We start from the raw sequence: 13,312 nt of genomic DNA on the forward strand, positions 1-13,312 counted from the left end.
TCAAATGTCTACTGTTTGACTATAATCTGGTGCTTCTGTCCCCAACCAAGGAGTTCAGCAGCACCTAGATCTTCTGCACAGATTCTGTCAGATCTGGTTCCTGACAGTAAATCTCAGTAAGACAAAAATGATGGTGTACCAAAAAATGTCCAGTTGCCAGGAACACATACAAATTCCACCTAGACGCCATTGCCCTAGAGCACACAAAAAACTATACATACCTTGGCCTAAACATCAGCGTCACAGGTAACTTCCACAAAGCTGTGATAGATCTGAGAGACAAGGCAAGAAGAGCATTCTATGTCATCAAAAGGAACATAACATTTGACATACCAATTAGGATCTGGCTAAAAATACTTGAATCAGTTATAGAACCCATTGCCCTTTACGGGTTGGGCTCTGCTCACCAATCAAGTATTCACAAAATGGGACAAACACCAAATTGAGACTATGCATGCAGATTTCTACAACCACCTAAAAGGAAGCGATTCCCAAACCTTCCATAACAAAGCCATCACCTACAGAGAGATCAACCTAGAGTCCCCTAAGCAAGCTGGTCACAAACACAAACAGACCACACAGAGCCCCAGGACAGCAGCACAATTAAACCCAACCAAATCATCAGAATACAAAAAGATAATTACTTGACACATTGGAAAGAATTAACAAAAGAACGGAGCATACTAGATTGATATTTGGCCCTAAACAGAGAGTACACAGTGGCAGAATACCTGAACACTGTGACTGACCCAAACGTAAACGAAAGTGCTTGACTATGTATGGTTGGCAGGGTAGTCTAGTGGTTAGAGCATTGGACTAGTAACCGGAAGGTTGCAAGCTCAAATCCCCGAGCTGACAAGGTACAAATCTGTCGTTCTGCCCCTGAACAGGCAGTTAACCCACTGTTCTTAGGCCGTCATTGAAAATAAGATTTTGTTCTTAACTGACTTGCCTAGTAATATAAAAAAAAAAACAGTCTCAGTGAGCAAAGTCTTGCTGTTGAGAAAGGCCATTGTAGGTAGACATGTTATGTGCACACTGCCCACAAAATGAAATGGAAACTGAGCTGCACTTCCTAAACTCCTAGTTCCGTCAGGTTACACAGATCCACAAAGAATTCGAAAACAAACTCAATTTGTATAAAATCCCTTATCTAGTGTGCAATCCCATTAGCAATATGTGTGACATGTTGCCACAAGAAAAGGGCAACCAGTGAAGAACAAACACCATCGTGAATACAAACCTTTACTTATTTTTATTTATTTTCCCTTTTGTACTTTAACATTTGAAATGTCTATTATTTTGGAACTTGTTAGTGTAATATAATAAAACTTTGTACATTTTTGTTGGTCTATTCCACTTGCTTTGGCAGTGTAAACATATGTTTCCAATGTCAATAAAGCCCCTTGAATTGAATTGAGAGACTTTGAGAGATTTTTCCTCTTTTTAAAAATATTATTTAATTTTCCAAATATATACAGTTGGTAGAACAAGTATTTGATACACTGCCGATTTTGCAGGTTTTCCGACTTACAAAGCATGTAGAGGTCTGTAATTTTGATCATAGGTACACTTCAACTGTGAGAGACGGAATCTAAAACAAAAATCTAGAAAATCACATTGTATGATTTTTAATTAATTAATTTGCATTTTATTGCATGACATAAGTATTTGATCACCTACCAACCATTAAGAATTCCGGCCCTCACAGACCTGTTAGTTTTACTTTAAGAAGCCCTCATGTTCTCCACTCATTACCTGTATTAACTGCACCCGTTTCAACTTGTTACCTGTATAAAAGACACCTGTCCACACACTCAATCAAACAGACTCCAACCTCTCCACAATGGCCAAGACCAGAGCGCGGTGTAAGGACATCAGGGATAAAATTGTAGACCTGCACAAGGCAGGGATGGGCTACAGGACAATAGGCAAGCAGCGTGGTGAGAAGGCAACAACTGTTGGCGCAATTATTCGAAAATGGAAGAAGTTCAAGATGACGGTCAATCACCCTCGGTCTGGGGCTCCATGCAAGATCTCACCTTGTGGGGCATCAATGATCATGAGGAAGGTGAGGGATCAACCCAGAACTACACGGCAGGACCTGGTCAATGACCTGAAGAGAGCTGGGACCACAGTCTCAAAGAAAACCATTAGTAACACACTACGCCGTCATGGATTAAAATCCTGCAGAGCACGCAAGGTCCCCCTGCTCAAGCCAGTGCATGTCCAGGCCCGTCTGAAGTTTGCCAATGACCATCTGGATGATCCAGAGGAGGAATGGGAGGAGGTCATGTGGTCTGATGAGACAAAAATAGAGCTTTTTGGTCTAAACTCCACTCGCTGTGTTTGGAGGAAGAAGGAGGATGAGTACAACCCCAAGAACACCATGCCAACCGTGAAGCATGGAGGTGGGAACATCATTCTTTGGGGATGCTTTTCTGCAAAGGGGACAGGACGACTGCACCGTATTGAGGGGAGGATGGATGGGGCCATGTATCGCGAGATCTTGGCCAACAACCTCCTTCCCTCAGTAAGAGCATTGAAGATGGGTCGTGGCTGGGTCTTCCAGCATGACAACGACCCGAAACACACAGCCAGGGCAACTAAGGACTGGCTCTGTAAGAAGCATCTCAAGGTCCTGGAGTGGCCTAGCCAGTCTCCAGACCTGAACCCAATAGAAAATCTTTGGAGGGTCCTGTGTGGCTCAGTCGGTAGAGCATGGCGCTTGCAACGCCAAGCGTCGTGGGTTCGATTCCCGCTGGGGCCACCCATATGTAAAAGTAGTGGCCCCAGCCGACTTGTAAGTCGCTTTGGACAAAAGCGTCTGCTAAATGGGATATATTATTATTATTTATTAAGAGCTGAAAGTCTGTATTGCCCAGCAACAGCCCCGAAACCTGAAGGACCTGGAGAAGGTCTGTATGGAGGAGTGGGCCAAAATCCCTGCTGCAGTATGTGCAAACCTGGTCAAGAACTACAGGAAACGTATGATCTCTGTAATTGCAAACAAAGGTTTCTGTACCAAATATTAAGTTTGGCTTTTCTGATGTATCAAATATTTATGTCATGCAATAAAATGCAAATTAATTACTTAAAAATCATACAATGTGATTTTCTGGATTTTTGTTTTAGATTCCGTCTCTCACAGTTGAACTGTACCTATGATAAAAATAACAGACCTCTACATGCTTTGTAAGTAGGAAAACCTGCAAAATCGGCAGTGTATCAAATACTTGTTCTCCCCACTGTATCTGTAATGCCTATTAATAATATTTAAACTATGTCATTTATTTTCAGATCATTTCTACTTGCGAAGCCTGCAGTCCCAGTCCCCTCTTCTCTCAACCAATCACAGCCTTCCGCCACTGTCTAGGACTGCCCCCGGACATCCTCTGGGGTCCTGCAGCAGAGAAACAGACTCTGGGGGAGGAGGAGGTGGAGGGGGTCTCCAAAAGAGCTCCAAGGAACTGGGGATGGTGGAAAAGAGTGTGTCGAAAGAGAAATCCATCAGCAAAGAGAGACACCAGGAGAGCAAAGAGAGACATCATCATCAACACCATCAACATCAGCGTCATCCGTTCTCTCAACCCCACTCCCTCCCCACTCACATGGGTGAGGAGGACCACAGACACAAAACCCCCAGCCTGCCCACAGAATACAGGGACGACCCTGCAAACCAGGGCTCCAAACACAACTGTGCTCAACTTAGCAAACTATCCAACGGAGACTCTGTGTCCAAGGACGGGTCCCTGAACAGCTGTGGGAGTGGAGGGGGTAGCAGACCCCAGGGGAGTGGTAGTGGGGGGACGAGACGATGCTCCAAGGAAGGGGGGGTAAGCGGGGAGATGAGGATAAGCGAAACTCTCCCCTCCTCCTCGTCAGACTGTCTGCGTCGAGCAGCCATGATGGGACCCCACAACCCCCATGCCATGGCTTCCTACTCCATGCCCCCGCCCCCGCCCCCTCCTCCACCCCTACACATGGGCCCTGCTGTGGGAGGGGGCTGGCTGCACCACCCTCATCACCCCCATCACCCTCACCCTGAGTTCTACTGCCCCCCTGCCCCCGCCCCACTCACCCTCACCCATCCTAAAGATGGAGTATCTGGGAGGGAGGTAAAAGTCTCTGGCCCAACGTACATCCCCTCAGTCGGGCCTTTAGGGGACATGGGGTCCCCTGACTGCCATGGTGCTGGAGGAGGAGATAAGGGTGTAAAAGGGGCAGAGAACAGCGGAGGAGGAGGAGGAGGAGGAGGATCTAGTGAAAGTCTTCCTTCTCTTCATCCTCATCCTGATCGTCCTCAGTCTAGTAGCTGCCAGAGGAAGCCGCCGTCCCAGACGCAGCAGCCACAGCCACAGCAGCAGCTGGGCTACTGCAAGGCAGACAAGCCCCCGGACTGGAACCAGAACCACAACTACAACCAACACCACAGCCAGAACACCCAGCCCAACTCCCAGCCTCAGCCACATAACCCTAACCGCCAGTCTGGGCCTCGCTCTTGCAGCCTAGAGGCTTCTTCCTCCAGGGGAGGCCTGGAGGTCCTAGAGGTCTACCGGGCCTCCCTGCCTCTGGAAGCCCAGAGTGCTCACCCCAGACCTGGGCACCAAGCCACCAAGACTGGGCCCAACGCCAGCACCCCGCCCTTCCGGGACTGTTCACACTCAAGTCCTCCTGATGGAAAGGGGGGGTTGGGGGGGAGTGGAGGTGCCCAGAGAGAGGGACAGAAGGTTGCTAGGATACTGCACCAGCGGCACAGTAGTCATGGAAGCGGGGCGGGTTCTGATGGATCAGGGACTGAGAAGGGGAGAGAGGGGGGGAAGCAGAATCAGAAGAGTGAGGGTGTTGTCATGGGGTACAGGGGTCATACTCCCCCCACGCTGCACCCCTGGGGGATACCGAGGGGTCCCCAAGAAGACGAGAGGAGGATCTCCCCATACACAGAGTCCTACCCAGATAACAAGACTCAAAACCACCACGATCAACAGCACTGTAAGACAGCACCTCATCCCTCCTCCCACTCCTCCCCCCACCCAGAAGGAGAGAGCAGCGCCATGAAGAACCTGATGAACTACAGTTCCCAGCAGCCTTTGGTGCTCTCCCAGAGGAGTCTCTTCGGGGGCTGGGCTGCCTGAAGCCGGGGGGCGAGAAGGGGGGTAGATCCAGCACCCCTCAGGAGGCCCCCAAACAGCCCCTACCACCCAGGAGAGGGTCCACCAGCGAGGGGGAGAGGATGGACGGAGGGGGGAGAGGTAGAAGGGAGGCGGGGGAGACACACGGGGAGGGGGAGGTACGACAGCCCCCTGTGGGTATAGCTGTGGCGGTCGCCCGGCAGAGAGAGCCCCCCCAACACCCATCAGACACCCCCCCAGGACACAGCCGTCAGGGCAGGGTGCTGCCCAGTGTCAAAGGTGAGAGCTGGATCTATGTATCTCTCTGTATTTATATTAACTTCACTATCTAAACGTTTTTTTAATGGTTTTGCGACTTTTTCTACAGCTGCATTGTGTTAGAAGTCTGGCATTACTTATGGATTATGAATTATGAATTTTGACATTGCTAGGTTAGCTTTGTTTTAAGGTTGCCATATCTGCTGTCTAAACCCTCTCTTTGTATGTTGCCAGGTGTGTCTCGGTCTGTGTACCCGCTGGGCCGGGAGGCAGAAGAGAGGAAGAGGATGACTGAGGAGCAGCTCAGCCTTCATCACCTCGACCGAGACAGAGAACTCCTCATCAGGGAAAGCCAGGAGAGAGTGGAGTTTGCCAGGATCCACCCATCCAGCAGTTGCCATGGTGACCTGACCTCTCACCTTCTGGTGCCTGGTGGGGCCAGCCAATTAAGTGGAGACCCTTCTGCTCACTCCCACCACCATTGGATGCAGCGGACTGGAAGTCCCTCCCTCTGGATGGGCCATTCATATGGTGAGCTGAGCATGCAGTTTCCCCACAGACCATGACAAACGCTCGCAATGTTGTGCAACTGTCTTTACACGTGGATCAGGAAGTGTGGAAATAACATGCAGAAACAAACCCAAAGTTCATGTTCTAATCTTGTGTTTTCTGTCTCTCAGGTCTGAGCCATGCTGCGCTGCACCAGAGTATGGGCCCAGGGTTCGGCCCTGGCCTGCCTCTGTCCCAGGATCCCTCTGGCTCCCTGGTGGTCTTGCCCTCTGAGCCTGCACACCACCACCTGGGTAAGACACACAAACACACATGCAGGCCCTGTACACACACAGACGCACACACACACACACACACACACACACACACACACACACACACACACACACACACACACACACACACACACACACACACACACACACACACACACACACACACACACACACACACACACACACACACACACACACACACACACACACACACACACAGCCAGTTAGCCAACGCTGAAGATGAACCTCCATTAGAATGGTTTGCATAATTATCAGATTACCCATTATCAGAGCCATGAAAAACAGAGACTTAGTCAACCATTTTACTATGATTAGCTAATGATACTAAAACACAGGGAGAGAGATGGCACTTCTTCTCATGGTTCAGCTACAGACAGAGAGATGCAGTGTGTGAGTGTGTGGGATGAGTGTGTGTTCCTATGTGGTGGAATTTTGCGGTGTGTGTGAGGTATGGCCTAGTCAGATGATAGTGGCGTGTGTGTGTGTTGCTGCTCCTTTGCAAACAGGCTGTGAAATGTAATTATCTGCCTGCTCTCTTGCCTCGCTCCTTGGGAGTTCCTACAGAGAGGGGAAGTGCATCCACTGAACCCTTCCCCAGGGAAACTTAAGCCCACTCAGGTTAATCTCACAGAACAAAGGTTCCCAGCAACGGCAGTGGCAGCCACGGAGGGATGTGTGTGTGCGTCTGATGGGATGTATGGGAATGTGTGTCTTGCCATGCACATAAAGACACAACCATGAGAGAGAGAGAGACGGAGAGGGAGAAAGAGGGAGAGAGGGAGAAAGAGGGAGAGAGGGAGAGGGAGAAAGAGGGAGAGAGGGAGAGGGAGAAAGAGAGAGAGAGGGAGAGAGAGAGAGATGGCTGAGGCCACACTGACAGAAACAACACAGTTAGATCCTCTTTCTCTCTCTCAATTGAATTTCAATTTAAAGGGCTTTATTGGCATGTGAAACATATGTTTACATTTCCAAAGCAAGTGAAATAGTTAATAAACCAAAGTGAAATAAACAATAAAAAACAGTACACATTACACTCACAAAAGTTCCAAAAGAATAAAGACATTTCAAATGTAATATTATGTGCAAATACAGTGCATTCGGAAAGTATTCAAACCCCTTCCCTTTTCCATCCTTTGTTACGTTACAGCCCCACTCTAAAATGGACCAAATACATCCCTTTCCTCATCAATATACACACAACAACCCACAATGACAAAGTGAAAACAGGCCTCCAGAAATTACTGCAAACTCACTCTCTCTCTCTCTCTCTCTCTCTCTCTCTTGCTCTCTCTAGATGTGATGGAACAGTCAGCTCTGTGGCCCTCGGTCTATGGAGCCCGAGGCCTGTCACCCCACATGCAGCATCACTCTGTTTACTCCCGTTCTCCGTTCCTACGACAACAGGAGCTCTATGCCCTGCAGCACCACCACCACCAACAACAACACAGGGCCATGGAGCACATGCACCGACAACACACACTCTCACAGGTAAACACACACACACTCTCACAGGTAAACACACACACACTCTCACAGGTAAACACACACACACTCTCACAGGTAAACACACACACACTCTCACAGGTAAACACACACACACTCTCACAGGTAAACACACACACACTCTCACAGGTAAACACACACACACACTCTCACAGGTAAACACACACACACACTCTCACAGGTAAACACACACACACTCTCACAGGTAAACACACACACACTCTCACAGGTAAACACACACACACTCTCACAGGTAAACACACACACACACTCTCACAGTTAAACACACACACACTCTCACAGGTAAACCCACACACACTCTCACAGGTAAACACACACACACTCTCACAGGTAAACACACACACTCTCACAGATAAACACACACACACACACACTCTCACAGGTAAACACACACACACTCTCACAGGTAAACACACACACACTCTCACAGGTAAACACATACACACTCTCACAGGTAAACACACACTCTCACAGGTAAACACATACACACACTCACAGGTAAACACACACACACACTCTCACAGGTAAACACACACACACTCTCACAGGTAAACACACACACACACACTCTCACAGGTAAACACACACACTCTCACAGGTAAACACACACACTCTCACAGGTAAACACACACACACTCTCACAGGTAAACACATACACACTCTCACAGGTAAACACATACACACTCACAGGTAAACACACACACACTCACAGGTAAACACACACACTCTCACAGGTAAACCCACACACACTCTCACAGGTAAACACACACACACTCTCACAGGTAAACACACACACACTCTCACAGGTAAACACACACACTCTCACAGGTAAACACACACACTCTCACAGGTAAACACACACACACTCTCACAGGTAAACACACACACTCTCACAGGTAAACACACACACTCTCACAGGTAAACACACACACACATTCACAGGTAAACACACACACATATACACTCTCACAGGTAAACACACACACACTACTCAAGGGTAACACTCACACACTACCCACAGATAAACACACACACACACACACACACACACACACACACACACACACACACACACACACACACACACACACACACACACACACACACACACACACACACACACACACTACTCAAAGGCAACACATACACTCTCAACACTTGTGTGCAACCTTTAATGGAGAGAATACTCTTAAACCCAGTGACTTTTGCTCCCAGTAACAGTAACCCAAATTATTTTTCTACACTGCAGGTTCCCTCTTGACTATGACCAACAGTCATGATGTTGTGAAACTGTCTGCACACGTGGATCAGGAAGTTAGGAAATAACATGCTGAAACAAACCCAGAGTTCATGCTTTCACCATCTTCAGCATATTCAGTAGCATATTCAACCACAAGAGCCAGGGACATTTCAAAATAGATAAAGGGAAAAAACAGGTTTTTAGTTTTTAAAGAGAAAGTTTGTCAAGAGACAAAGGATCCTAGCAGATTGCCAATGACCTTTGGCTGTCTGTAAAGGTCTGTACTAGCTTGTGGCGTTTGCCCAAGAACCCCCACTGTGTTCCTAACATGATGGTAATGGTTTTTAAGGAATACGTGGCTCTTCTCATGGGCTCAAAACAGATCTAACTTCTTTCCCCTCTGTCTCTCCCCCCTCTTTTCTCTCTCCCACATCTCCTTTCGTCCATCCCTCTACATTTCTTTGTCTACTCCCCTCCACCTCCCTATAGAGGAAGGCAGAGGAAACCACTATCACCATTGATGACCGTCCTCTCCATGAGACCTCGAGAACCTCTCGTGCTGCTAAGCTCTTCTCCCACACCCCTCCCTCCAAGACTACCCCTCCCTCACAGGGGGTGTGTCCTAGCAGCCACCAATCACCCTGCTGCCACTCCCCTTCCAGTAGACCACACCCCCAGAACCTTCTAAACCCCGCCCCCAGCCCTGCGGCTGCAGCCCCGAGATCACCAGCTCTAAGCCCCGCGCCCTCACACCTGTCAAAAGTAGTGGAGAGAGGGGAAAGAGGAGAGGGACAGCCGCCTCAGGATTACCCACAATCCTTAGAGCCAGGTGAGTTTGGATGGATGGACTGATGTCTGAGCTGTATGTTTCCTGGCACACTCCGACCCTGTCAGACACAAGTAGCCCACGCACTCTGACCCTGTCACCCACAAGTAGCCCACGCACTCCGACCCTGTCACCCACAAGTAGCCCACGCACTCTGACCCTGTCACCCACAAGTAGCCCACGCACTCTGACCCTGTCACACACAAGTAGCCCACGCACTCTGACCCTGTCACACACTCTCTCCCAGCTTTCTCAGTTTCTTCATTTTACTCACAAATATGCACCACAGGCACTCCCTCTTGAGCTTTAGTCTCTGGCTCTCTCTCTTGTGGTGTGTCTTTATGTCTGATATAGTATTCATCAACACCCCCTAAAATACAGACACAAGAGGATAGCCAGAGTTGGTCTTCTCCCTGATTCCCTCTGCTCTGTGGAGGAGAGACAAGAAACACTGGAACATTTCATCTGTTCCCAAGGTTATGGTCTGTACCAGCCTCCATTTACTACTGAGATAAAAGAGGAGGGAGAGAAGGAGAGCGAGGGAAGGAGGAGTGAGAGCCAAAATGTGTGTGAGAGAGAAAGCAAGAGAGGGAAAGGAGTAGCGGGAGAGATAAACATTTACAGAGAATGTGTGAAAGAAGGATATGGAAAGAAAGGTGGAGACCAGATAGCAGTAGAGGTGTTGAGAGAGGAATCCCCTACACCCCAGGAGAGAGAGGATGAAGCTGTAGGAAAGATAAGAAACCCCTACACCCCAGGAGAGAGAGGATGATGCTGTAGGAAAGATTAGAAACCCCTACACCCCAGGAGAGAGAGGATGATGCTGTAGGAAAGATAAGAAACCCCTACACCCCAGGAGAGAGAGGATGAAGCTGTAGGAAAGATAAGAAACCCCTACACCCCAGGAGAGAGAGGATGAAGCTGTAGGAAATATAAGAAACCCCTACACCCCAGGAGAGAGAGGATGATGCTGTAGGAAAGATTAGAAACCCCTACACCCCAGGAGAGAGAGGATGATGCTGTAGGAAAGATAAGAAACGCCTACACCCCAGGAGAGAGATGATGAAGCTGTAGGAAAGATAAGAAACCCCTACACCCCAGGAGAGAGAGGATGAAGCTGTAGGAAATATAAGAAACCCCTACACCCCAGGAGAGAGAGGATGATGCTGTAGGAAAGATAAGAAACCCCTACACCCCAGGAGAGAGAGGATGATGCTGTAGGAAAGATAAGAAACCCCTACACCCCAGGAGAGAGAGGATGAAGCTGTAGGAAAGATAAGAAACCCCTACACCCCAGGAGAGAGAGGATGATGCTGTAGGAAAGATAAGAAACCCCTACACCCCAGGAGAGAGAGGATAAAGCTGTAGGAAAGATAAGAAACCCCTACACCCAAGAAGAGAGAGGATGACGCTGTAGGAAAGATTAGAAACCCCTACACCCCAGGAGAGAGAGGATGAAGCTGTAGGAAAGATAAGAAACCCCTACACCCCAGGAGAGAGAGGATGATGCTGTAGGAAAGATAAGAAACCCCAACACCCCAGGAGAGAGAGGATGAAGCTGTAGGACAGATAAGAAACCCCTACACCCCAGGAGAGAGAGGATGATGCTGTAGGACAGATAAGAAACCCCTACACCCCAGGAGAGAGAGGATGAAGCTGTAGGACAGATAAGAAACCCCTACACCCCAGGAGAGAGAGGATGAAGCTGTAGGAAAGATTAGAAACCCCTACACCCTAGGAGAGAGAGTATGAAGCTGTAGGAAAGATAAGAAACCACCAACACCCCAGGAGAGAGAGGATGATGCTGTAGGAAAGATAAGAAACCCCTACACCCCAGGAGAGAGAGGATGATGCTGTAGGAAAGATAAGAAACGCCTACACCCCAGGAGAGAGAGGATGATGCTGTTGGAAAGATAAGAAACCCCTACACCCCAGGAGAGAGAGGATGATGCTGTAGGAAAGATAAGAAACCCCTACACCCCAGGAGAGAGAGGATGAAGCTGTAGGAAAGATAAGAAACCCCTACACCCCAGGAGAGAGGGGATGATGCTGTAGGACAGATAAGAAACGCCTACACCCCAGGAGAGAGAGGATGAAGCTGTAGGAAAGATAAGAAACCCCTACATCCCAGGAGAGAGAGGATGAAGCTGTAGAAAAGATAAGAAACCCCTACACCCCAGGAGAGAGAGGAGGATGCTGTAGGAAAGATAAGAAACCCCTAGATCCCAGGAGAGAGAGGATGATGCTGTAGGAAAGATAAGAAACCCCTACACCCCAGGAGAGAGAGGATGATGCTGTAGGACAGATAAGAAACACCTACACCCCAGGAGAGAGAGGATGAAGCTGTAGGAAAGATAAGAAACCCCTACACCCCAGGAGAGAGAGGATGATGCTGTAGGAAAGATAAGAAACCCCTACACCCCAGGAGAGAGAGGATGATGCTGTAGGACAGATAAGAAACACCTACACCCCAGGAGAGAGAGGATGAAGCTGTAGGAAAGATAAGAAACCCCTACACCCCAGGAGAGAGAGGATGAAGCTGTAGGAAAGATAAGAAACCCCTACACCCCAGGAGAGAGAGGATGATGCTGTAGGAAAGATAAGAAACCCCTACACCCCAGAAGAGAGAGGATGATGCTGTAGGAAAGATAAGAAACCCCTACACCCCAGGAGAGAGAGGATGAAGCTGTAGGAAAGATAAGAAACCCCTACATCCCAGGAGAGAGAGGATGAAGCTTTTGGAAAGATTAGAAACCCCTACACCCCAGGAGAGAGAGGATGATGCTGTAGGAAAGATAAGAAACCCCTACACCCCAGGAGAGAGAGGATGAAGCTGTAGGAAAGATAAGAAACCCCTACACCCAAGAAGAGAGAGGATGAAGCTGTAGGAAAGATAAGAAACCCCTACACCCCAGGAGAGAGAGGATGATGCTGTAGGAAAGATAAGAAACCCCTACACCCCAGGAGAGAGAGGATGATGCTGTAGGAAAGATAAGAAACCCCTACACCCCAGGAGAGAGAGGATGATGCTGTAGGAAAGATAAGAAACCCCTACACCCCAGGAGAGAGAGGATGATGCTGTAGGAAAGATAAGAAACCCCTACACCCCAGGAGAGAGAGGATGATGCTGTAGGAAAGATAAGAAACCCCTACACCCCAGGAGAGAGATGATGATGCTGTAGGAAAGATAAGAAACCCCTACACCCCAGAAGAGAGAGGATGAAGCTGTAGGAAAGATAAGAAACCCCTACACCCCAGGAGAGAGAGGATGATGCTGTAGGAAAGATTAGAAATCCCTACACCCCAGGAGAGAGTAGGAAGCTGTAGGAAAGATTAGAAACCCCTACACCCCAGGAGAGAGAGTATGAAGCTGTAGGAAAGATTAGAAACCCCTACACCCCAGGAGAGAGAGGATGAAGCTGTAGGAAAGATTAGAAACCCCTACACCCCAGGAGAGAGAGGATGAAGCTGTAGGAAAGATAAGAAACCCCTACATCCCAGGAGATAGAGGATGATGCTGTAGGAA

General features: G+C 48.6%; 1 protein-coding gene across 1 annotated transcript in view; it reads left to right on the forward strand.

The window, feature by feature from the left end:
* Positions 1–13,312, forward strand: part of LOC135511944 (BAH and coiled-coil domain-containing protein 1-like) — a 121,927-nt gene that overhangs the window by 62,891 nt on the left and 45,724 nt on the right. The window contains 6 exon segments of the mRNA XM_064933476.1: positions 3,301–5,121; positions 5,124–5,411; positions 5,625–5,921; positions 6,071–6,193; positions 7,491–7,684; positions 9,450–9,789. Coding sequence (XP_064789548.1) covers positions 3,301–5,121; positions 5,124–5,411; positions 5,625–5,921; positions 6,071–6,193; positions 7,491–7,684; positions 9,450–9,789 — 3,063 coding nt within the window.

Source organism: Oncorhynchus masou, chromosome 24, assembly GCF_036934945.1.
Source record: "Oncorhynchus masou masou isolate Uvic2021 chromosome 24, UVic_Omas_1.1, whole genome shotgun sequence".
Taxonomy (NCBI): domain Eukaryota; kingdom Metazoa; phylum Chordata; class Actinopteri; order Salmoniformes; family Salmonidae; genus Oncorhynchus; species Oncorhynchus masou.